This window comes from Colletotrichum godetiae, assembly GCF_030913485.1.
Source record: "Colletotrichum godetiae strain CBS 193.32 chromosome Unknown BDP55scaffold_1, whole genome shotgun sequence".
Taxonomy (NCBI): Eukaryota; Fungi; Ascomycota; class Sordariomycetes; order Glomerellales; family Glomerellaceae; genus Colletotrichum; species Colletotrichum godetiae.
Window position 1 is genome coordinate 1,366,764 of NW_026851249.1, and position 22,336 is coordinate 1,389,099.

The 22,336-nt window shown below is 52.8% G+C and overlaps 4 protein-coding genes across 4 annotated transcripts; 3 read left to right on the plus strand and 1 right to left on the minus strand.

The window, feature by feature from the left end:
* Nucleotides 1–2,200: 2,200 nt before the first annotated feature.
* BDP55DRAFT_722478 (pectinesterase) lies at nucleotides 2,201–3,510 on the plus strand (the record flags this gene model as incomplete). Its single annotated transcript, XM_060578614.1, has 2 exons — nucleotides 2,201–3,011; nucleotides 3,098–3,510. The coding sequence occupies 2 exons, from the start codon at nucleotides 2,201–2,203 to the stop codon at nucleotides 3,508–3,510; spliced, it is 1,224 nt and encodes a 407-aa protein (XP_060436998.1).
* Nucleotides 3,511–3,542: 32 nt separating this feature from the next.
* BDP55DRAFT_709587 (C-5 cytosine-specific DNA methylase) lies at nucleotides 3,543–6,158 on the minus strand (the record flags this gene model as incomplete). Its single annotated transcript, XM_060578133.1, has 1 exon — nucleotides 3,543–6,158. One exon carries the CDS (start codon nucleotides 6,156–6,158, stop codon nucleotides 3,927–3,929), a length of 2,232 nt encoding a protein of 743 aa, XP_060436999.1. The 3' UTR covers nucleotides 3,543–3,926.
* A 2,488-nt stretch (nucleotides 6,159–8,646) lies between these two features.
* Nucleotides 8,647–9,795, plus strand: BDP55DRAFT_538526 (DNA glycosylase; the record flags this gene model as incomplete). Its single annotated transcript, XM_060567954.1, has 1 exon — nucleotides 8,647–9,795. The coding sequence occupies one exon, from the start codon at nucleotides 8,647–8,649 to the stop codon at nucleotides 9,793–9,795; it is 1,149 nt and encodes a 382-aa protein (XP_060437000.1).
* Nucleotides 9,796–11,387: 1,592 nt separating this feature from the next.
* Nucleotides 11,388–17,701, plus strand: BDP55DRAFT_538696 (helicase sen1; the record flags this gene model as incomplete). The annotated part of the gene is made up of 3 exons (XM_060567975.1): nucleotides 11,388–11,746; nucleotides 11,809–15,522; nucleotides 15,574–17,701. 3 exons carry the CDS (start codon nucleotides 11,388–11,390, stop codon nucleotides 17,699–17,701), a joined length of 6,201 nt encoding a protein of 2,066 aa, XP_060437001.1.
* Between the last annotated feature and the right edge of the window lie 4,635 nt (nucleotides 17,702–22,336).

Consider the following 22,336-nt stretch of genomic DNA (forward strand, 5'->3'; position numbering starts at 1 on the left):
TTTATATTAGATCTTCCGGGTGAGTATTGGAGGCGAGCTTTCGGAGAGAGGATATGCGCCGATGCGGAGCAAGGGGGGGGGGGGGGGGAAGCTTCTCGGCGTTGGAAGGATATCCACCATGAATGACACGGCGATAGCTCGATTAGGGGTGACTACTGTAGGTGAAGCAGGGGCACAAGGGAAGGGGTCTACCGGCTCTAGCAAGGGGAGAGATTGGGGAAAGAGCACATGGTATGGGACCATGGGCTGCAATTTTTCCGTCCATATGAAGGGGTTCAAGGAAGAACGGAGAGGGCACATGGGGATGGTATGGACGGACGAGACGGCAAAGCGTCGCCGCTACTATTGCTCGGAGACCTACGACGGACACAAAGCACTAACCACGAGGGGACAAGGCGGGCGGCTATTCATCTGATCATCTGGGTGCGGAGTGAGAGGAAACGGCCAACAAAGTCAAGCTTTTTGTGTTTTATATGGCGAAACCAGGGACATGCTGGTGTAAGACGGCATGCGGTGATCTCCGCCGTTCCCGGGAAAAGCTTAGCAGGAGGAAATCTGGCGGGAGATGATGATCATGTTGGTGCGTTGGGTGAGTTTGGGCATGGAGGCCTGGGCGAGCTTCCCAGGGGAAATGATGTTTCTTTTGAAGGAGACGGAGGCTGAGAGAAGTTACACGTGCCGGTGAGAGTGTAATAAGGTACTCAAGTGAGAGTGAGTGTGAGAATAAGAGGAACGGGAATTGGAGATGGGCAGAAAAAGTCGACGGAAAAGAGAAATAGTGGGACGAGAGCAAGGCTTCCCGAGCGCCCATTGGGCAATTCCGGGTTTATCAATTACAGTGCGGGCTAGCGCTAATTAAGGGCCAACAGAGGGGCAACTCTCGCGAACTCTCACTGATTGGTGCCCCTGAAGGCGTACAGCGCAGTCGCTGCAGCGAGGTGGACTTTTTACTGGATTTATTGAGGATTTGAGGTGGAACAGCGGCCAGGGCTACCCCACGTACCCAGTGTGGGGGAGCTCGTAGGCCAAGCCGGTTGGCTTGAGCCCATGCCGCGTTTCCGAAGGCTTGGTTTTTGCTTGATTTCCGGCGCCCCCACCTCCCTTCATAACTTGACATTTCCCAGAGGTTGTTAACTCGCCGTTTCCCCGCGTCATTGACCACACGCCGTTGACACCGTTGATATTGCAGGCCAGGTACGCTAGCTCGTGGCTTGTGGCTAGTCTGAGTGCCTTGCAAGGCCCTGCACGACGTGGTTCGTGGAATCTGCCAGCTGCAGTTCTTCCATCTGCACGACTGCAGCAGCCCTGCAGAGCCCCAAAAGTTGGGGATTCGACCTCCTCATTTTCCCCAACTTTTGACCTTGTCACCTGCGGCAGTACCATGTGCTCATCATGTTCGTCCCATTGCCACGCCTCTTCTTCCCCATGGGACACAATCTTCCATTGACACGTCTGCCGGCGATGGGATTTCCGGGGTAATAACTCCGTCTTCTACCCCGCGCGTACGACCCGAGGGAGAGGGAGAGAGAGAGGGAAGAGAGAGAGAGAGGGAAGAGAGAGAGATTCGTAAGCCAGCCTATCTGAGGTAAGGTACCTTGAACAGACGAGCGAGGCCGCAAACTGCGAGCTATGCGAGAATTTCGCTTTTCTCCTGGAGGGGGCCAATATGGTATACTTTGGCGCTGCCACTGCAAGTGCCACATCTGTCTCCGCCCACAACACGCGCATTTGAGCTTTCCATTTGTGCCTGTGTGCTCTTTGCAAGTGTGTACTTGTGTAGCTGACGACCGTTGGTTTCTATTACTGCGAGACTTGAACCCGGGACAGGGGGCATACCCGGAAAACCTGCTCCCGCCCCCAACTCGCAAGTTGTCGAGGAGATTGTGACAAGCGTCGGGTAACATGGACAAGGGAAAGCTTGAGGTACCTCTCAGGTACGGTAGCACTGGCTACCTAGTCGAGGGTAGGTAGCAATGGGACGGACGGGAAGGATATATAGCATTCCCATCCAGATCATCGGGCCTCTTTGTTCAGCTTGTTCAGAAGAACACCAACTCAACCACCACACTCTTTTTGCTTGTATATATCTCCCGGCTCGGACGAGTCTCTTTCTCCCTCACCTCTTCTAGTACCCCCCTCTCTCTTCACTTTTACAAGAAACAGAACTTTGTAAGTGAGAGGAACCAGGACAGGCTTCAAGATGAAGGCATCCATCCTCCTCTCCGGAGCCCTCGTCTCCCTCGCCGCGGCCGCGATCCCCTCAGGCCCAGCAAAGACCTACGCAGCATGCCAAAAGAAAACCTGCAACAACCCCTTCGAAGGCTGCCCCCCAGACACGATCTTCGTCTCCAAAACCTCCAAACACGCAAACTTCACAACCATCCAAGACGCCATCGCCTCCCTCCCCCACGACACATCAGCCCACACAATCCTCATCGCGCCAGGCATCTACGTAGAACAGCTCAACGTAACCCGCCCGGGCCCCCTGACCCTCCTCGGCATGACCGACTCCCCCAGCAGCGGACTCTCGTATTCTTCCGTGGGCAACGCCACGGCAGGCAACGCCCAAAACGAAGTCCAGGTCCTCTTCAACGCGACGAACCACAACGTCCGCTTCCCGGACAACGCCTACACCAGCGTCCTCTCAGTCGGGCCCACGCTCAACGCCACCCTCACCGGCTCCGGACCCACGGGCTTCCCCGTGCCGGCCGACACCCCCTTCGGGTGCGCCGACTTCCGCGCGTACAATATCGACTTCCGCAACGACGAGTACCCGTACTCCAACGGCCCCGCGCACGCCGTCGGCGTGAGCAGGGCGAATGCCGGATTCTACTCGTGCGGCTTGTACGGATGGCAGGATACGCTGTACGTTGGGAAGTTGGGTAACGCGTACTTTTACGATAACGTGATTGCCGGCCAGACGGATTTCTTGTACGGATTCGGAACGGCGTATATTGAAAAGTCGACGCTTTCGCTGAGGAACTGCGGTGGTGGTATCACTGCTTGGAAGGGTACGTTTCACTCAAATCCCACCAGACCCCGTGCTTCATCCCCCCTCGATCGAATGAATGAGATGACTAACACGCACCCCGAACAGGAACAAACACAACCTTTGAAAACAAGTACGGCGTCTACATCTCAGACTCCCAAGTCCTCGCCGCCAACGCCTCCGTCGCGCCCACCATCCGCGGCGCCTGCGCCCTCGGCCGCCCCTGGAACGCCCAGCACCGCTCCATCTTCATGCAGTCCTTCTTTGACGCCTCCGTCAAGCCCCAGGGCTACATTGAGTGGCAGGCGACGGAGCCGCGCGTCAACAACTACACCTTCATGGCCGTGTACGACGACCGCGGACCCGGGTGGACGCCGGAGCAGATGAAGGCGAGCAATGTCACGATTGTGCTGGACGACAAGGGCGCGGCACCGTATAGGGAGCCCACGGATGTGTTTCAGACGCCCGAGGGGGAGTTTGGGTTTGTGAGCTGGGTTGATCAGAGTGTCTTGAGGGCGTGAGGTGGCCTCGTTCATTTCTTGGAGGAGACAGAGAGAGAGAGAGAGAGATGTTCAGCAGGGATGTTTGAGTGAGGAAGATATCAAAGCTGAGCAAACGAAAATTAATCTCAGAACTAGACTACAACAAGAAAAAAAGTAATTCCCTTCCTCTCATGTCCTTCCCCTTCGTCCAGTGCAGAAATCCGTTTTCATGGGTTTGGAAGATTCGTGCCATCAAGTCCGTGTCTCATAGTTTCTGAGAGAAACCAATGTTCAACACCGCCGGGCTCCCTGTTCCTGTTCCTGTTCCTTGTCCTGTACTATCGTACAACATCATCATCCCAGTCGTAAAAATCGTAGCAAGCCCGCAAACTATCCACCACACACACACACACACACACAATATAATCTTTCGCCCCAAGTAAGACGTAAACCCTTCAATCAATCACAATAGGCGAGTCCTTCACCCCAAACTGCACCGGCTCCGGCGAGGGACCAAGCGACATCGTCCTCGATCGGGACCGGTACCGGTAGTACGACAGCGGCGTGTCGGGGGTATCTGAAATCCTGGGCGCCTCGGGCACATCAGCCATCTCGATATCGGAGTCCCCGTAGAACTTGATCTCGATCTGATCATCCTCGTCGTCCTCGTCGAGCATCATGGCGTTGTCCTCGGAGTCTCCCTGGATACCCAAGGGCGATGGCGACATCGCGATCGGAGCAGGGACACGACGCGGCGCCGGGGCAGGCGACTCGGTCAGGATTACCACTTCTCTTCCGCCGATGCTGCGTCTCGCATCTCGAGCCGTGGAGAGGCCGTCTTCTGCCAGAAGCCAGTTCTTCAAATGCTCATAGAGGGGTCGCACCACACAGGCAGGGAAAGCATTCCCGATTTGCTTCTTCAGGGCAGACTTCGGCGCCTCGGCGAAGTGGTGCCAAAAAGGGAAACCTTGTAGATTGGCAAACTCACGAACCGTGTACGCTCTGGTGTTTGACCAGTGCATGTTTTGACCTCCGGAGCAGGTGACACATCTCTTCAGAATTTGGTTAGGATCGGAGACGACAGAACCGACAGGCAAGGTGTTCCTGATCTCATTCTCCGGGTTGTGAAAGGTAGAGTCGTCCCTGATGTTTTCGAGGGCTTCCTTGATGGTCACGTACTTCAACAGACCACCGGCACCCGTCTCGGAGTGAGTTGCTCTGGGGAAAGGAGGCAACTTCTCCCCGGGGCAGGCGCCAATCATTATCAGTCTCTTCCGAACTTGAGGGAGACCCCAGGTCTGGAGGTGGACTACCTTCCAGGTGACAGAGTACCCAAACTCGGTGAATCCTCCTACAAGAGAGTTGAAGAATGGGGCGTATGCCGATTGCATGATGCCGAAAGTCTGTTCCAGAGTGAAGACACGGGGCCGGATCTTTTCAACCAAGCTCCTGCATGCGAAAAGGGAGGCAATGTTGGCCTCGTCGTTCTGGCCGGCAACCGTATGGGCTGGTGACCACGTCTGGCATGGTGGCGATAGGTGTAGGATATCAGCCCTCATTGGGACATCCTGCTGAGTAAGAATGAACTCATCCACCGTCATCTCGAACAGATTGGTGTCGGGGAAGTTCAGGCGATAAGTATTACACGCCCTATCCCAGGAATCGACGGCGTATTCAATCTTCACGCCTGCCCGCTCGGCGCCTCTCGAGAAACCGCCGGCGCCGCAGAACGAGTCAAAGACTGTGTACTTCTGCTTCTCGGCAGGTTGTCCAAGCACCTGGGGTTGCGCCTCCGGATTATGTGCGCCTCCATGGATCGTCAAGCCTCTCCAGTCAGATCTCAGCTGGTCCTCGGAAACACTGAAATCTTCGCGCTTCACTTCCTCGGCTCTGACACGCTCCAGTGTCCAGTGATGAGCTTTGCCTTTCCTCTTCTCTTGAGCGTGTCGATAGTGAACGAAGTACTTCCACCGGCACACTAGCGGGCCTTCCTTCTCGACTGCTGCTACGTTGACGAAGGCTTTCGGATCGTAGCGATGGTGCGGGTAGAGAGCGTTTGTCATATGGAGGCTTCGGGGAGGTCCGATAATTGCCGAGAAAGGCACTTCGATGACCGCCTGCTCGTTGATTGTTCTGTCGTCGGTTTCATCCAGCTCGTAAACGATGGCCACCTCATTCAGCTTTCGCGGCAGCTTTGCCATCAGCGACCTCACCCTGACGAATGGCAGACCGCTGATGACAAAGTTGTTTGTGTTTAAGTTCTCAGTGATGCTATGCACCAAGAGGAACTGTGGGTCCAATGCTAATTTGGGGCATTGGCCCGGATCGAGCTCATACAGTCTCTTGAGCCTGATGGTGGTTTTGCCAATCTTTATGCTCTCGTGTTGACACTCGGGGTCTTTGGGGCGAGGAGCTTGACGACGCTTTCGAGGAACTCGGACGATTGGGTCATCGTCGACCGTAAGGTCAATCAGGCCCTCGAGCTCCTGGGTAGCGATGTCCTCTTCTTTCAGTTCCACCACATCGAAATCACTGTTGACGGTGATGATCGAGTTTACTCTGCCTTGAGGGCGGTAGGCGTTGACTCTGCGCTGCCATTCGTTTGTGGTTGGGTCCTCAAAAGTATGATCATCGTCGACAAGAATAGCAGCGGAGGGGCTACTGCCTGAGCATGCAGTAGTAGCCATTGCTGAAGGTTTGACGACTGGCTCTTTCGTCAGCCGGAGTTGTAGTAGAAAGTGAGGGAAGTTTATCACGAGGTCGCCCCTTGCCTGCGTTGGTGATGTGTAGGTCTCAGACAGGAATGAAGCGCTTCCAGAAGATGATGAAATGTGTATGAGAGGGAGTCCGTCTTCGAGTCCGACGAGCTGTTGGTCTCAGCCTGAATGATCCTGGTGAGACTACTCTTCTCTTGACTATAGTTGAACTGTTTGTTGAGCCTTGCCTGCAGATTGTTGATGCTAGACCAGGTCTGTGGTCACTCGAATCTCAGTCGCGCCTCTCGGGATGTTACCGAAACGAAAGGTCGAGGAGCTTCAGTGGAAGAGTTGAAAGTGGTAAACGCCTACTGGGTGTCAATTTCTCAGCCTTGAGAAGAGGATGCCGAGTAATTGGGCTTGAGGGGTGGAAGTTGCCCTCTAGGCAAGAGGTAGGGCTTCGACCTTCCAAGTAGAAGACGCGGTAGAGAAGAATTGGGGGGGGGGGGGGGGGGGGGGGTTGAGCGCTGAGAAGCTGTTGACACGAATCGAACTTGTGAAGAGGATCCGGATCGTCTAGGTTATTGATGGACTGCGTGAGATTGATTGGGAAGATCACTGTCATAAGGTACTTCCTCGCCTCTATTTAGACTACCCCGAGTTGCTCTCGCCCTCAATTCTCATTGCTATACGTCACCCCTTAACTTGAGAGCAGGGCAGAACAACAGATGTGAAGTCCACCAAGTCGAATATCACACATTTCAGTGTTACATCAAGGTCCAAAGCTAACCTTGAGCCCTAAGATTAGCAGGGTAAAAGGCATGTCACATTATGATGCCTTGAGCCCCACCATCGTATTCTTGATAAGGTGTGTTACATTTCTCTCAGTGAATCGGATATCAACAAATAGCTTATAGTGACTCAAACTGTCTTTCAAGTCTTTGTTTGCATGTCTTGAGTCTTCCTTGCGGGCCTTGGCTCCTTTCACTAACGATCACCATGAACGATCAAGGTGGTTCTGGAGGCCCTTTCTATACCATCCTCTATCTCTTCCTTTGACACTCAAATGCTGCTAGACTGACGCAGTAACTTTTTTTTGTCTCAGAAGTGCTTTACTGAGAATCATTGAGAAGTACAATACCGTCGGTAAATACCGAACGAAGAGGCAGAGACGAGGGAGATTAGGTACACACGCCCATTGGTACTTTCCTACGTAGCTCGAATCCCTTCCTTCCTACAATCAACTGAAAACCCCACCGGGCTACTGTCTACCTACCCAAGTACCTTAGGTAGGTACCCATTCGTCCCTTTGGACAAGGTACTAGGTACGTATTTAGGATTAGGAAGAAGACCTCGCTTATTCCATCAGTGATACACACCTGTGATTCACGCTTTCAACCAACTTCATCCCAACCTCGCCCCTCAAAGCGATTCACGACAATCCCTTCAATTTTTATACACCAACCCGAAGAAACGTCTCCGCAAACCAAATGCACGACATCTCAAGGACATTCGGAACATCAACCACAATCCTCGCTATCACGTTCCTATCCGCCACACATTCCCCTTTCCTATAGCTGTAAAGGAGGGCAGCTTGCATTCGCGCTATTTCACTACAATCGATCAAGACCTAACACTCTCCTTGGACTCTTAGTCTTTGACAATCTTTGAAGTCTTGACCTCCTGACCTCTTGACCTCCTGGCCTCTTGTCATTATGCAAACTCGAAGTGCTACCAGGCGAGCTGCCCGGGCACTTCTTCTCCCTCTAGTTGAAGCAGAAACGTCCAAACCGTCTCTTAGTAAGTGTGCCTCCTTGAGAGTGTTCTAGCTCTAATAGACAAAGCAGCAACACGTTCAGCAGTAGATGAGAGAACGATCTGTTCACCGGGAGATAAAAGAACAATCCAATTGCCAGTTGATGCAAGAGCAATCCAATTCCCTATGGACGCAGAAGCGACCAAATTGTCAATTTACGAAGAAATGATGTGTCCGCCAGTAGATGAAGTGGCGTTCCAACAAATTGCTACCCAAAATACCGCCCCAGAGAGTCTTTCAGAGCCAGCAGACCAAGAAAACGTGCGTTCACCAGAAGAAGGGGGAACGTTTAAGCTGACTTCTATCAAGCCCACTACCAACAAGACACATTCAGTGGACACAAGAATGTCCCAACCGACTGCTACTGGAGTGAAGAGACCCGCTGATGACAATGAACGAAATGGCGGTCATCCACTATCAAACAAGCGCTTGAAAGACGCAACCAAGAACATATCACCTATCCATGAGATCAGGGCAGATCTTCACCATGGCTTAGGGACTCACATCCCCAACCTGAAGGTCGCCAAAAGAAATGACTCCTCGTCGCCAAACAGCTGCTCTGAAGACTCTGCGCTGAAGAGACACAGTATGACTGCAGAAGACCTTGAGAAGGCTTCCAAGAGGTACCGGCGATCAAAGAAGTCGACAAAAAACAACACGAATATGATCGAGGCAGACGGAGAGGCGGTAGATCCAGCAGAAACCGAGTCAAATTCAGTGTCAGAGTCTGACTCAGTTGGAGACACGGATTCGGAGGCTGATCAGAAGGTCCCCAAGGACTACGGACTGATGCCAGGAGAGACGCCATACCGTGACTGGCCTGGACCAAGTGCAAGGGAGTGTCAGGTCGTCTACGACATCCTCGCTCAGGAATATAAGCAGAGAGAGCAGAGTGAAGAGCCTGCAAAGCGCAATGCACTCAACTTTATCCAACCAGCCAGGATACCGCCAGCTTCCGCTAACGTCGCTGGATGTGGAGAAGTGCCATGCTTGGTTGATGCTATGATAAGAACAATCATCAGCCAGTCTGTCACTCGAGAAAGCGCCGACAAGGTGATAGAGAATATTATCAAGCTGGTTGGTATGCTTGACGAGGACGGATCTGGTTCAGCGGGCATTAATTGGAATGCTCTTCGACATGCACCGAGGGATGCAGTGTTGGAGGCCTTCCGACCAGGTGGACTTGGTCCCACGAAGTATAAGGCTATCAAGACTTGCCTGAAGATAATTCGCAAAGATAATAAGAAGAGGGCCAAGACTTACCTGGAAGACAGCGAAACGGGAAAAACAGCAGGATTGGGACGAGACCAGAAGGATCACCAGCTGAGCAAGATCAATGCGGGCATACTGACACTGGATCACATCCGAGTCATGGAGCCACATGAAGCAATGCTGGAACTCGTCAAGTACCCCCAGGTTGCAGTGAAGACTGCTTCTTGTCTTCTTCTCTTCAACCTACAGATGCCCAGTTTTGCGGTTGATACCCATGTGCATCGGATGACCAGATGGCTGGGATGGGCCCCCATGAAGGCGAACCACAACGACACGTATATGCACTGCGACTTTCGGGTACCCGACCACCTTAAGTACGGACTTCATCAGCTGTTCATTGAGCATGGAGGAAATTGTTTCCGCTGCCAAGGGAACACTGTGGAAGGAACTGAGAAGTGGCACAGTACCGTCTGTCCACTCGAGCACCTTCTGACCCGTGTCAAGAAACAAAGCCAGGCGAAGGTGAAGAACAAGACTGTGAGAGATTCAGGCACCCTTGATGAGTGGGTGCAAGTTACCAAACCTGAAGCCGATGGATGAGCGGCGGATTAGACAAACTCATCGCTAGCCCGGGGGTAGAGATCATGGGTTCCTTGGGACCAAAAAAAGAACGTTGCATTGATTCTACGCGACTGGATCTATCCTCGAGATGGAGCATCCGCGAAGGATACATGGCAACAAAATAGTATATTCTAGGGGAGAAATCTGGAGATCTGTCATCAACTTCGGATTCTGATTCGCACTTACAGCATGATATGATGAGTCCACGAAGTTAGGAGGGTATTTGGGCGGTATATTTATTTGGGAGATTTGATTGCGGTTCGGTGGGAGACAAACAGATAGCTCGAGCAAAACTTTCCTGCGAACTGGCGGGGAGTGGCATAGATTTGAAACCATCATAGAGACTCCTTTCGTGTCATTGATATTTCGAAATTTCCACTATGCCACACATTCTTGTTCTTTTTGCAACGACATGAGCCCGAGAGACCTCCTTGCTGTTTGGGACAACTTCGTCGACGAGGTATACCTATAAGAGTGACACAGGTGACGGCTCATTGCTCCAGAGGTGGTGGAGTGGATAAGAGCGTCCAGTCGCGGATATCCAGTCATCTCGGCCTTTCGTGTTGCATTGCTGGCACCAAATTTGGACGAAAATCGGTGTGATCCAAGGAAGCCAGAATGAATATCTGGCTTTCAGAAGTCGGCATCCTTGGTGCATAGCTACCTTTATTGATCTCTGACACGGAATCATCATCATATGCCAAACTGAAGTCATTCATGGTGTTGTTGAAGAATGCAGGGTCCAAAAGCCCATCACGGCCCTGAGCAGTTGAATGCATGGAGGTGGTATTTAAGGTATGGTCTGTGCACCCACAGTGAAAGCCTCCTTGTTCCTGTGCCACAGCATTGTCAAAGTTAGCCACTGCACAAACTCAAGTACTCCGCCAGCCTGCCACACACCACCATCAATGAGGTACCTCACGATGGGTCAAGTCTCCACCCCCTGTCGACACGCTTTAATGGGAATTTGACGCCTAGCCGCGTCCTGGCCGGGCCGGAGCGTGTCACTGCCATTTTTGCAGCCCACTTCCCTGGCTTCACCTTTTAATTGTCGTCAACTACCTTCTTTTCCCCTCCAACAACCAACCTAGAAGATCGTGGGCTTTCCCTTTCCTTCCCGCGACCTTCCTCCCTCCAAACTCGTCGTTCCCTACAGAGGTCTCTTCCGCTGACGCCTACTCTTTTTTTCTCTTCGCGACGCTTCCTCCGTTTGCTTGACCTCGAGACCGTTTCTATCGCAACGCCAGGCAACCGAAGAGATACAGCCACAAAAACCGACGATCTATCGACTCGCCGACGCAGGACACATCACGTGTATCTCTCGAGCTGATATCCGCAGATTCTGACTTTGCTTCACTCTTGAATCGCGCGCAAGGTCCAGTCATCCCATTGCCTTTCCTCTTGGACGCAAGACCACGACGAGTCCTTCTTTCCGAATTCACCTCCACTACTGAAGCTCCTCCGCCTTGCGCGTCGCGATTCACCCAACGCAAACCATCGAGCTACCTTGCGCTTGCCCGAACTGAGCCGCCCTCACGATATGCCTCGACGGGCTCGATCACTGCAGTAAAATGGAGTCACAACCGGTCGAGGATATCCTCGAGGAGAGCTATCGGAAGTTCACCCAGATTCCCCCCGACTTCCACCTTCTCTGTCCGAAGGTCGATGAGGATGATTTTGAGGACTACGACAGCCTGAACACTGATGGCGAAGACATCACAGCTCTAGAGAAGAAGGAGAGAGTAGAAAAGTGGAAAGAGCGGCTCGACATTGCCTACTGGACTAGTCTTCTCCTTGCCTATGGCAAAGATAAGGCCGGTGTTTGGCTCGACGCCTGGGGCAGCCGGATGGCTATTAACCTCCACAACTGCGACAAGTGCGTCCTCAACTGGCACATGTATCGGAAGAAGTATCTTCAAATCTTTTCCGAGTAAGTCTAGACTGACCAGAACGCCACAAGAAATCGCCATGACCATACTAATCGCACCTTAGAAAATGGCCAGAGGAAGCCGTCGCTGGCATCGAAAACTGCCTCCACCGCTTCGATTTCGACCGAATCGACAAAGGTCTTCAATGGGCCAAAGACATCATATTGAAGGTTGAGAATGAGGGCCGCGCCTTTGCGAGAAGCGACTTAGGCGAAGAACAGGGCGCAGTCTTGCTCACTGTTTACGAGGCTCTATGCTGTATGGCATACGTCAGCGTGCCGGAGAAAAGAACTCTGTTCCAGTTCGTCTTCGTCCGCCTCTCTGGCAAGAAGCCACTGAAGCTGGGTGAAAACGTCCTGCTTCCCGCCATGACCCAGTTCCTTTTCGGAGAAGACAAGATCCGCCTCCAATTCGCTGAAAAGTCATGGGAGCGCCTCCGGCCAAAGTCTCTGACACAGGAGCAGTTCAACTGGGCTATCCACGACAACTTGGTGGTTGCCATTCAGTCAGTTTCAGCACTCAACCCCAGAGATCCCGCCTCCCTTCCGGAGATCGAGCGTTTCTGGAAAGCCGTCAACTGGATCATCAAGACTCTGGACGAGAAGCTCTTGTTGCACGGCATTCGGGGTATGGAGATCAAGCCGAGCATCTACGACTTGCTTTTCGTTCATATGCATTGCGAGTCGGAGGCGATTTTGCTGCTCATTATCCAAGCGTTGACTGTCCTGCTCGAAACGTCTCCGCAGGCTTTCTGGGACACCATCGGTGACGCGAGGCCATTCGTCGTCATTGAGCAGCTCCTCTCCCAGCCTTTGTTCAAGCAGCTGCTTGCGCAATCTTTGACCTTCGCCATCAGTTACGACGATGGCACGGGCAAAAATGACTCGGTCGAGTCAATCACGACTTCGTGGATCAACACATGGATTGCCTCGCTCAAGCGTCAGCAAAAGGGCGATGCCTGCGAACAGCTGCTTCACCTGCTTTTTGAGCAAGTCATCCACGACGCTAGAATTGGCGAGCAAGGAAAGGCCGCTTGCATTAGGGCTGGCTTAGATGCTCTAGATCACGTCCTACGGTCATTTTTGGACCCTACCATTGATGTCATTTCAGGCACCACATCCGTCTACATCAACACAATTCTCAACGTCACTCTCAAGTACAAGGATATCATCAACGAAGGAGCGGACACCAGAAGCACAGATCAACACACCCTCGGTGTGCCCAAGGCAGCCATGAGCGTGATCAGTGCCGCCTTGAGCTTGGACTCCAGAGTCACTGCTGAGGAGCATCTCGAACTTCGCAAGGCTACGCCCAAGCCAATCCAGACGGCCGTCACGCGTAAATCAGCAGACTTGTGGGACGGATTTCTGGAGAACCTTTACGAAGGCAAGCTCGTCCTGGCTAAGACTATGCTCATGGCCATGGCTCCTCTGATCAACGTAGAGAGATTCTATCCTAATAGGAAAGAACCTGAAAAGTTGGACGCGGCGAAGAAGAGCTTCAACACCCGTTTCCACATGGTCGCGGAGGCACTCGGACGCGTCCTACAGCGAATGTGCGAGTTTACATCACCGCAACTGAACGAGCTGTGTCTCATGGCCCAGAGCATTCGGCCCATCATTGCATTCACAGTCCACGGCGAGGATGAAATCAGTAGTGCCAGCGCCGAACTTATCAAGTTAATCACCGAACAACCCTCCAAGGAGGATGCACTCACCGTTTTGCTTGAACGGAACCTCAGCACCACTCTCTCTTCCATGATCTTCGCAATAAGAAGAATCATGGAGCCGTCGCACGCAGCATGGGGACCCGCTCGCAATATCATCAATACCGCCAAAGTTGTGCTCTCAGGTCTCAGTGATCTTTCGTCTGGTATTCTCAGGTCCAGAACTTTGGACAGCAATGAACAGATCGCTGTCACTGGCTGGTGGGTTGCTCATTGGAGATACATTGAGGTCGCGTTCACATCCACCGCCAACTGGTCTCATCTTGCCGAGATCAAAGTGATGCAGGACTTTTGCCGCGATGTCATCGAGTTGGCCGACGGCATGCTTGCCCAGGATGGTCTCTTCGCATCGGCGCTGCAAGCTACTACCGCGCAGACCGATGCGAAGCAGGCAAAGCCGAAAGAGGAGGAGCTGACCAAGATGCAACAGCTTCTGAAGGATCCTCAGCGTCATCTCTTTGGCATCGTTAGGATGCTTCGTCTGAGAGATACCTACCTGGTTGAAGTCACTGTGAAGGTTGTGGCCAAATTACTGACCAGACTGCGAGAGAACGAAATCGATATCCCCAGTGACTCCAAGACTTATGTTCAAGACTCTTGCGTCAAGTCATCCGCAACTGGCCGCTATCCAGTCTCTACCAACATGAACGACCAGCAGCGTGCCGAGCTTCTGAAAGCCCTCGGTGAAGATGATGATGTTGAAATCATCCAGATCCAGCCGGTTACCAAGCCAAAGAAACAGAGTTTCCTTGATGCTTGGTCGAAGTCTGGTTCTTCAACGCCAGCTTCCCAGGCCGCTCGGTCAAACAAGGACGACGTTATCGAGCTCAGCAGTTCCGTCGACAAGAAACGATCAATCTTGGACCAAATGGCCGCTCGCCAGAAAGCGTCGCCAACCATTCCCCGAATGGCCATTAAGCCCAAGCTTGAACCAGTGGTCACTCAAGCATCGAAGAACGCCCTCATTGAGTCGCGCAAGAAAGCCAAATTGGAGAAAGCTAAGAGAGATGCCGATGAGGTTGCAAGAGTTCGCGCTCTCCGAGGAGCCGCCAACGTGGGTGAGGGCTCGGGGCTGAAGGGCCTTAGTGGTGTAGTTGGCAAAGAACACACAGCGCAGAAGAGTCAAATCCTGGTCGACAGCGACGAGGAAGACGAGGATGATTCTGGAGATGAGGATCTCAACAACCTCATTAACAAGGGACAGCAAGGCCAAAAGGCAGTTGATGAGGCCCAAAGACGGCGCGAGCGGGCACTGCTTGAAAAGACGCGAGGCCCAGTCAAGAAGGTAAAGGTACAACGTTCTGCCAAGGATATGCGTGCGCGTTTGATCCCCCCGATGGATCAACTTCACCAAGCCATCTTGGAGTGGGACATATTCCATGAGGGCAATGATCCGCCTTCAACCTCGTCCTCAATGGCGATTACACGGGTTGCAAGCTCGTATGCTCACCCTCAGGAGTACAAGCAGACCTTCTTGGGTCTCCTGATTTCTGAGGCCTGGCGATCTTTCGTGACTGCCAAAGATGAGTCGACGTCTAAGCCGTACGGACTGAAGATTGCGTCTCGCATGAATGTTGATAAATTCCTTGAAGTGACTGCCAGCATTCCCAAGATTGAGAGCAAGGAAAGGATGCTGTCAGAGGGCGACATTATTCTGGTGTCAAAGAGCACTGATCCTCTGACGGACAAGTCCGAAGCCCATTCTCTGGCCAGAATTTGGAAAACCACGTACAAGAAGGAAAGGCTGGAAGTGACATACCGCCTGAATAGCAAGAACAATCCCTTGCTTGCCATCAATGCTCTTGGTGTCGGCTCTGAACTCCAAGCCGTCAAGATTACCAACATGACGACTATTGAGCGAGAGTATGCAGCCCTTGAGAGTTTGCAGTACTACGACCTCATGCTTGAGGTCCTCAAAGCCGAGCCATCGCCCATTTTGAAGTACGGCGACGAGGCTGTCAACGGCGTCATGCAGAATTACCAGCTCAATCCTGGTCAGGCCAAAGCTATTCTCGGTGCTAAGGACAACGATGGCTTCACTTTGATTCAAGGGTAAGGACCATTTCATTTTTCCCATTTCTGACCTACGCTAACGATTCGCAGACCTCCCGGTACGGGTAAGACAAAGACAATTGTGGCCATGGTCGGCTCGCTGCTCACCGGCAACATCCAACCTCCTGGGACGGCTATTAAGCCCAAGCTTCCTACTCAGGGCCAGGCCGCCATGCCGAAGAAGCTTCTAGTTTGCGCTCCCAGTAACGCCGCTGTTGACGAGCTGGTGTTGCGTCTGAAGCAGGGCGTTAAGACGATGACTGGGTCTTTCCACAAGATCAATGTGCTCCGTCTGGGAAGAAGCGATGCAATCAACGCCGCCGTCCGCGATGTCACTCTTGATGAATTGGTCAAGAAAAAACTCGAAGGTGACACCACGCAGAACAAAGCCAAGGAGGAGCGCGACAAGATGCACAACGACGCGGCCAAAATCAGAGACGAGCTGGCAGAGCTCCGACCCAAGCTGGACGAAGCTCGCAAAGCCGGTGACCGAAATCTTTCGCAAGCCCTGCAACGAGGCTTCGATCAGTTGAAGCGTGCTCAGATTAACATTGGAGCCAAGATTGACGAGGACAAGACGAGTGGCAACACAGTCAGTCGTGAAGCAGAGATTCGACGCCGACAGATCCAGCAAGAGATTCTTGACGGAGCTCAAGTGCTCTGCGCCACGCTCAGTGGTAGTGGTCACGAGATGTTCAAGAACCTAAACGTCGAGTTCGAGACGGTCATCATCGACGAGGCCGCTCAGTGCGTTGAGCTCAGCGCCCTGATTCCGTTGAAGTATGGCTGCACGAAGTGTATTCTTGTCGGTGACCCGAAGCAGTTGCCACCCACTGTTCTTTCTCAATCCGCCGCTAGATTTGGCTACGACCAGAGTCTGTTCGTCCGAATGCAACAGAATCATCCAGACCATATCCATCTTCTCGACCGCCAATACCGTATGCACCCCGAGATCAGCTTATTCCCCAGCTTGGAATTCTACGAAGGCAAGCTTGTGGACGGGGAAGATATGAGCGCACTACGTCGCCAGCCTTGGCACGCAAGCGCCCTCCTTGGCCCCTACCGGTTCTTCGATGTCGAAGGTACCCAGTCAAAGGGTAGCAAGGGTCGCTCGTTGGTCAACCATTCCGAGTTGAAGGTTGCCATGCAGCTTTACGAGAGATTCAAGACGGACTTCGGACGAAACTACGATGTCCGCGGCAAGATTGGTATCATTACGCCGTATAAAGCTCAATTGCAAGAGTTGAAGTGGCAATTCTCGCGTCGTTACGGAGAGTCAATTACCGAAGAGATTGAATTCAACACCACGGATGCCTTCCAGGGTCGAGAGTGCGAGATCATCATCTTTTCTTGCGTCCGAGCCGATCCTACCGGCGGTATCGGTTTCGTCAAGGACATTAGACGTATGAACGTCGGTCTCACCCGTGCCAAATCCTCTCTGTGGATTTTGGGAGATTCCAGGGCCCTGGTGCAGGGAGAATTCTGGAATAAACTCATCGACAACGCCAAGCAAAGATCACTCTACACCAAGGGAGATGTCATGTCGATGTTGCAGAAGCCGAGTGTTCTACAAGCGCTGCCTCCGCCGCCGAAGCCCGCGCAAAAGAATGAGTTTGATGTTGAGATAGTTGATCAGCTTCAGATCAAAGACGTTGACATGGCAGATGTGAAGCCCACGACGCCGCCCCAAAAGCCGGCTCAGCCAGCCCAGCAACCGCCAACAAAATACCCCGTTCCGGAGCGTCGACCGGGCTCTTGGGAGGGAAACAACCGAGGACAAGCACACCCCTCTGCCGCTCGAAACTCGGATCGACCACCAATCATTCAATCATCCACGGCGAAGCAGGAGTCCAAGAAGAGGCCATCTGATGCCAATGAAGGGCAGCGTGGTGCAAAGAGGGTATGTGACGACACAAGCATTGATAGTAGCAGACAGTCTTCTCCAGCAATTCCTAATACAACAATTATAGATGGCGACCGAACAGAATCGGCTGCCCAACAGACCGCCCCCGACGGGACCCAAAGCGATGGCCCAGGCCAAGGAGCCGAAGGCGGCGAAGGACCCTTCTGCCATGGTAGCCCTCGGTCTGACACCAGCCGCACGACCGCCGGCGATGGAGACGACGGCATCGTCTTCGAGGACATTGCCATCCAATTCCTCACTCCCGCAGAATCGTAATTTGCCACAGAGAGTAAGCTAGCCAAGAGACCTTTTACTGTTGAACGAGGCTAACATGAACTCTAGCCTCCTGGACAGGGTGGACCGAACGGACCAGTCATCCACAGAAAGAAGCAGAAGGCCGATCCCTTCATTCAGAGAAAGCCTCACAAACGTTAGGCCAGCCTAACGGAATTGCGACGCGACGCGACGATTCTTTTTCATTTTTTGTTAGAGTAGACTCGATACAGCTTGCCTGGCTTTGGGCACACAGAGGGTTTTGCATCACGGAGACAAGGGACATATGAGCTCCTGGCGTTTACAGGTTTTTCTTGAAGCAAGGGGACAGACATTCGGGCATCTTGTGACGGCAACAAGGATTGCTTGCCCTCTCGGAATTTCTAACTGTTGGTCTGGCCACGAGAAAGAAAGAAAAAAGCTCTGGCACGGGCATTTTGGGCCCCCAGGGCAAGGATGGATGCATTAGGGGAAAGCTAGGAAGCTAGGCACAGAGCGGGGGGGGGGAGGCGAGGCGAGCTCTGGTTCCCGGCATGAAGTTTACTTAGTCTGAATAATGATGTGCCGTCCGTATAAGGCACATTTTCATTCTACGCGCATGCTCCCTAACAATCTTAGGAAGAGGAAAAGGCAGGAAAGTGACATGGTATCAATGGGATGGCATCGTATCGCGCTGAGTAAACGGAACTTGCCAACTTGGTGAGGCGGCCACTTATGCAGGGGCCGGGGATAGTATCCCGCTCTCCCGTAGTCTGTGGTCCCAGAGAAAAATCGTTCTTCACAAGCGTCGGCGGGATGACGACGATGTATTTGTGTGTGTGGAAGGAATACATATCGCGGAAGCCACGCACGCGAAGCCGTAGAAAACTCTTCACAAAGGTCACGGTACAGGGCAGGAGTAGGGTCGGCGGATGGTTTAATATGGAACGTTAGTACAGTCTTTTGAAGTCTCCTACGCCGATTTTGGGGGGGGGGGTTCTTTTTTCTTTTCATTAAGTGAAGGGGTTTTTCTTTCCATCACGGCATCTCGAATGCAAACTGATACGGAACGCACTTCCCCGTTGGCCCCAAGACAAGCAGGGAAATCGAGGAAAGCGACGGCGCGGCTTTTTGGGGATTCAGGTTTAGATCACGCACTTGGAAAGAGGCGTCGTCGCGTTTCGCGTTCGCGTATGTGGCTTGAACACTTTTAGAAACAGCGGGAAAAGTGATGGGATGGGCAACTTGATTGGCAGCGTGTGTGAGAGAAAAGAGCTAGCGAGGCAAGCGTGGCTCAAGTGAGGAGCTTTCAAGCAGGGGAAAGAGAGTGACGAACTACGTATGTGAAGAAGAAGAAAACTTTAAACTTGCTAGGCTGGCCTCGCGTTGCAAGCCTCGCCGTTTTGGCGTTTTTCCATCTTCTTCCTTTTCGAGTTTCTCTTTCGGGTAGGAGTGTATTCATCGGCGAATACCGGTTTAGTTTTTGGTTGAATTTTGGACGAGATGGAAATTCCCGTCGGCCGTCGGGGGGTTACTCATTCGTACCCTGACGATGGCGTGAGTTTTGTCATGCTTTGCCTTTTGACTTGCGAAGGGGGGTTTTTAACTTGACGTGGTTAGTCGACACGAGACACGGACGATACATCGTACGGGTGGGATGACCCGTGTTTCCCGGGTTTTGTGACGGGACGCTGCTGGTGAGACTGGACCATCACCGGACAAGGCCGTTTTCTTCAGAGTCTCGGACAAATTGGCGAGGGGAGAGGTGTGGCAGGCGTGGCAGGCGTGGCAGGTGTGCGTGTGTCCCTTGGGCTGGGCGGAGAGCTAGGAGAAGACGGGAGGTTTTGCTCGGTGCCGGATGGGCGGGCGGTCAGCGGCGGCGGGCGGGCTTGGGGTGAGCTACCGTATATACTGCGACGATACTCGCGCCAGGTCCGGCGTTGGGTATCCTGCGGTGGCCGTCGTCTCGGACTTGTGATTCCAGATGTATGGTTGGCCCACCGTACCTGGGACTGGATAAGGATAAGATTGGCGGTGCCTGGTGGTAGCCGGAGGATAGTGTAAGTACTCGTGTGTGTATGTGTGTGTGTCCGAGTGCCGGCCAAAGGTTGTACCTTTTGACATTCGTTCTGGTGAGGTAAGTGGAAAGAAAGAAGGAGAAGAGAAACTGTGTGGAAAGAAGGAATTCAACGGCGCGGCAGGCAAAAGGGAAACAAACCGCAGCAAAGCAAGGCAAACGTGGTTCGGGAGCGGGAAAAACCACATGGCTTTTTGCTTTGGTCGCTTGGTGTGGCTTGTCATTCTGTCTCTACACGAAGAGGACGACAAATGATAGATCTGGGAGGCTTGGAATAAACAATTTGTGAGTCTTTCTTCCGCCCGTTTGGGTGAGCCTGGGTCGCCTTAGTAGGTGGTGACCCGACACTCTTGGGAAGGATGGGCGAGCCGAGAATTTGGAGGAGGGGGGACGGGTGAGTCAAGATTCGGTTGCTCGGTCGTTGTCTTTCTTTACTCAAGCCTCTGTGGAGAGGGGGTCTGCTTTCTTTTTCACATCTTGATAGATGGGTCATGGGGGGAATCTTGGTTTACGGAAGTCTGGAACTTGGAAGGCGAGATATTTGACTGACTCTATGGGTAACTTGGGGCATGATTCAGATGTTTGTGATTCGGATTGAGGGAAGGAATAAGAGAGAAACATTTTGTGTTGAACATACTCCATACTCCGTAGTCTATAGATCTAGGCAGAACCTGTTGGTGCCTACTCCGTACCAATACTAAGGAGTATCGTGTAGCTCAGGCGAAAAGGATGTGGAGGACGAGAAGGATGAGCGACTAGGATGGCACGGTGGATGTCAAGCAAGGTCAAGCTCGGGTTTCCTGGTTTTGTGGAGAGGGGAGACATGTGTCATTCGTTCGTCTGAAGGTTTTGACGGGCAGTTACACATTCTTTTGGGCTGGATGGGATGGAGGGTTAAAGGGACTTGTAAAAAGGGAGGACGGGGTGTTCCCTGTCTGGCTCTGCAAACCATGCCGTGAGTAGCTTAACCGTAGCTCACACCAACTCAGCAAAGTGCCAAGTTGGCAACACGATCCCTGACAGTGGTCCCCTTTTTAGGTGTCTCTAATGGTTGACGATGCTAGGCTGGCTTGCTTGTGTGCTTGTGCACACCTGGATCTCGTAAGTCTCGAATCTTGGGTCAGACAAGTTCGGCACGGCGCAGGCATGGGTTGTTTCTTGTTTCTGGGACAGATGTTTCGGCTCTCGCGCATGCGGAGAGAGTGAAAGAAAGGGTTGCAGAGCGGCCTGTGTTGCGGATGAGGGATGGGAGGTAAGACAGAGGGATTAAGCGGTATTGTTGAGCGGACCGGGGGATGGAGGATGGGGAAGGGGAGGGGGCCAAAGGAATGACTAGGAACTGAGGCAGGCTAAGGCTCAGAGCCTAGAAAAGCTAGGAACTCTCTAGACTTTGCTCGGGCGGAGTAGTTGACGATGGCGATGTGATATGTGTCGTGAATGTGATGTGTTTGTGATGGTTGGTGGACGGGGGAGGATAAAAAAAAAAGGGGCTGTGAGCCGTGCAAGGGAGAGCGAGAGAGATGGGGCCGAGAGTTCAGGTCGAGGTCGAGGCCGAGGCCGAAAGGCCGTGGTGTCTCCGGCAACTGGGGTTTCTTTGCGGGATACTACCTTGCCGTCGTCACCGTACAGTAGCATCACGATCCGGTACGGGGCATTGGGGGCCTCGCGGGAGGGCGATGCGATTATACGGTTGTCGTCGGGTAACGATAGGCCGGGTCTCTTGGTCAGCATCAGTTACAAAGGGAGAGAAGGGATAATACGGGAAAGCAGGTAAGAGAGTGCGCGAAGGAAGTCGAGGCTTTGGAGCGATGTGGAGGGATGGAGTTGAGCAGAAGTGGGAACAGCCAAACAGGCATTCGGATACAGGGTATTAACAGGCACACAGGCTCGGGAACCGGAGGAGCCTGGGAGGGCAGGGAGGAACCCTCTCGGGGGATGCGTCCGGCTGGACGGACGGGAAGGGGAGGGGAAGCTGCACGGAGATCTTTGGAATAAGTTTAGCGAGCGGGATGCAAGTTGTGCATGGATCATTGGCGGTGCAGTGCAGAGCTGGATGCCGGGCAGGGGTTTACGAAGTCAAGGGCATGTGCATGGTGACCCAGCGATCCGATGCATTATTCATAGCCGGGAGCAAGGGGGAATTCGAGAGAGGGCACGAAAGGGACTTTCAGCAGGGCATGGGCCACCAGACTATGAATGCACCGAGGTTGTATTGAAGCAGGGGGGGAAGAGTTGACGAATATGCAAAAGAGCTGAAATGTGCGTGCATTGCAGAATTTGTGAGGCAAGCATAGGCTGAGAGTGTTGGATATAAGTCTTGGTGTCCGAATATCTTCAGTAGCTTCGCATTCCTTTCCATAGATAGGTAGGTAGTCGACACGTCGGATGAGATCTACACAAACCCACGGAACTAATGAATGTAACCCTCGACCCAGAATATCAGCCAGATGCGGTTTGTGCGCTGCATAAGCCGATAAGCTTGGTTCATGCCAGATGCGCTGAGAATCTGAGACTCACTCCTGGCACTTGGGTCAAGACTGAAGTGAGGGAGTGGTGCGTGAGTTTAGGAGTGAGTGAGAGGC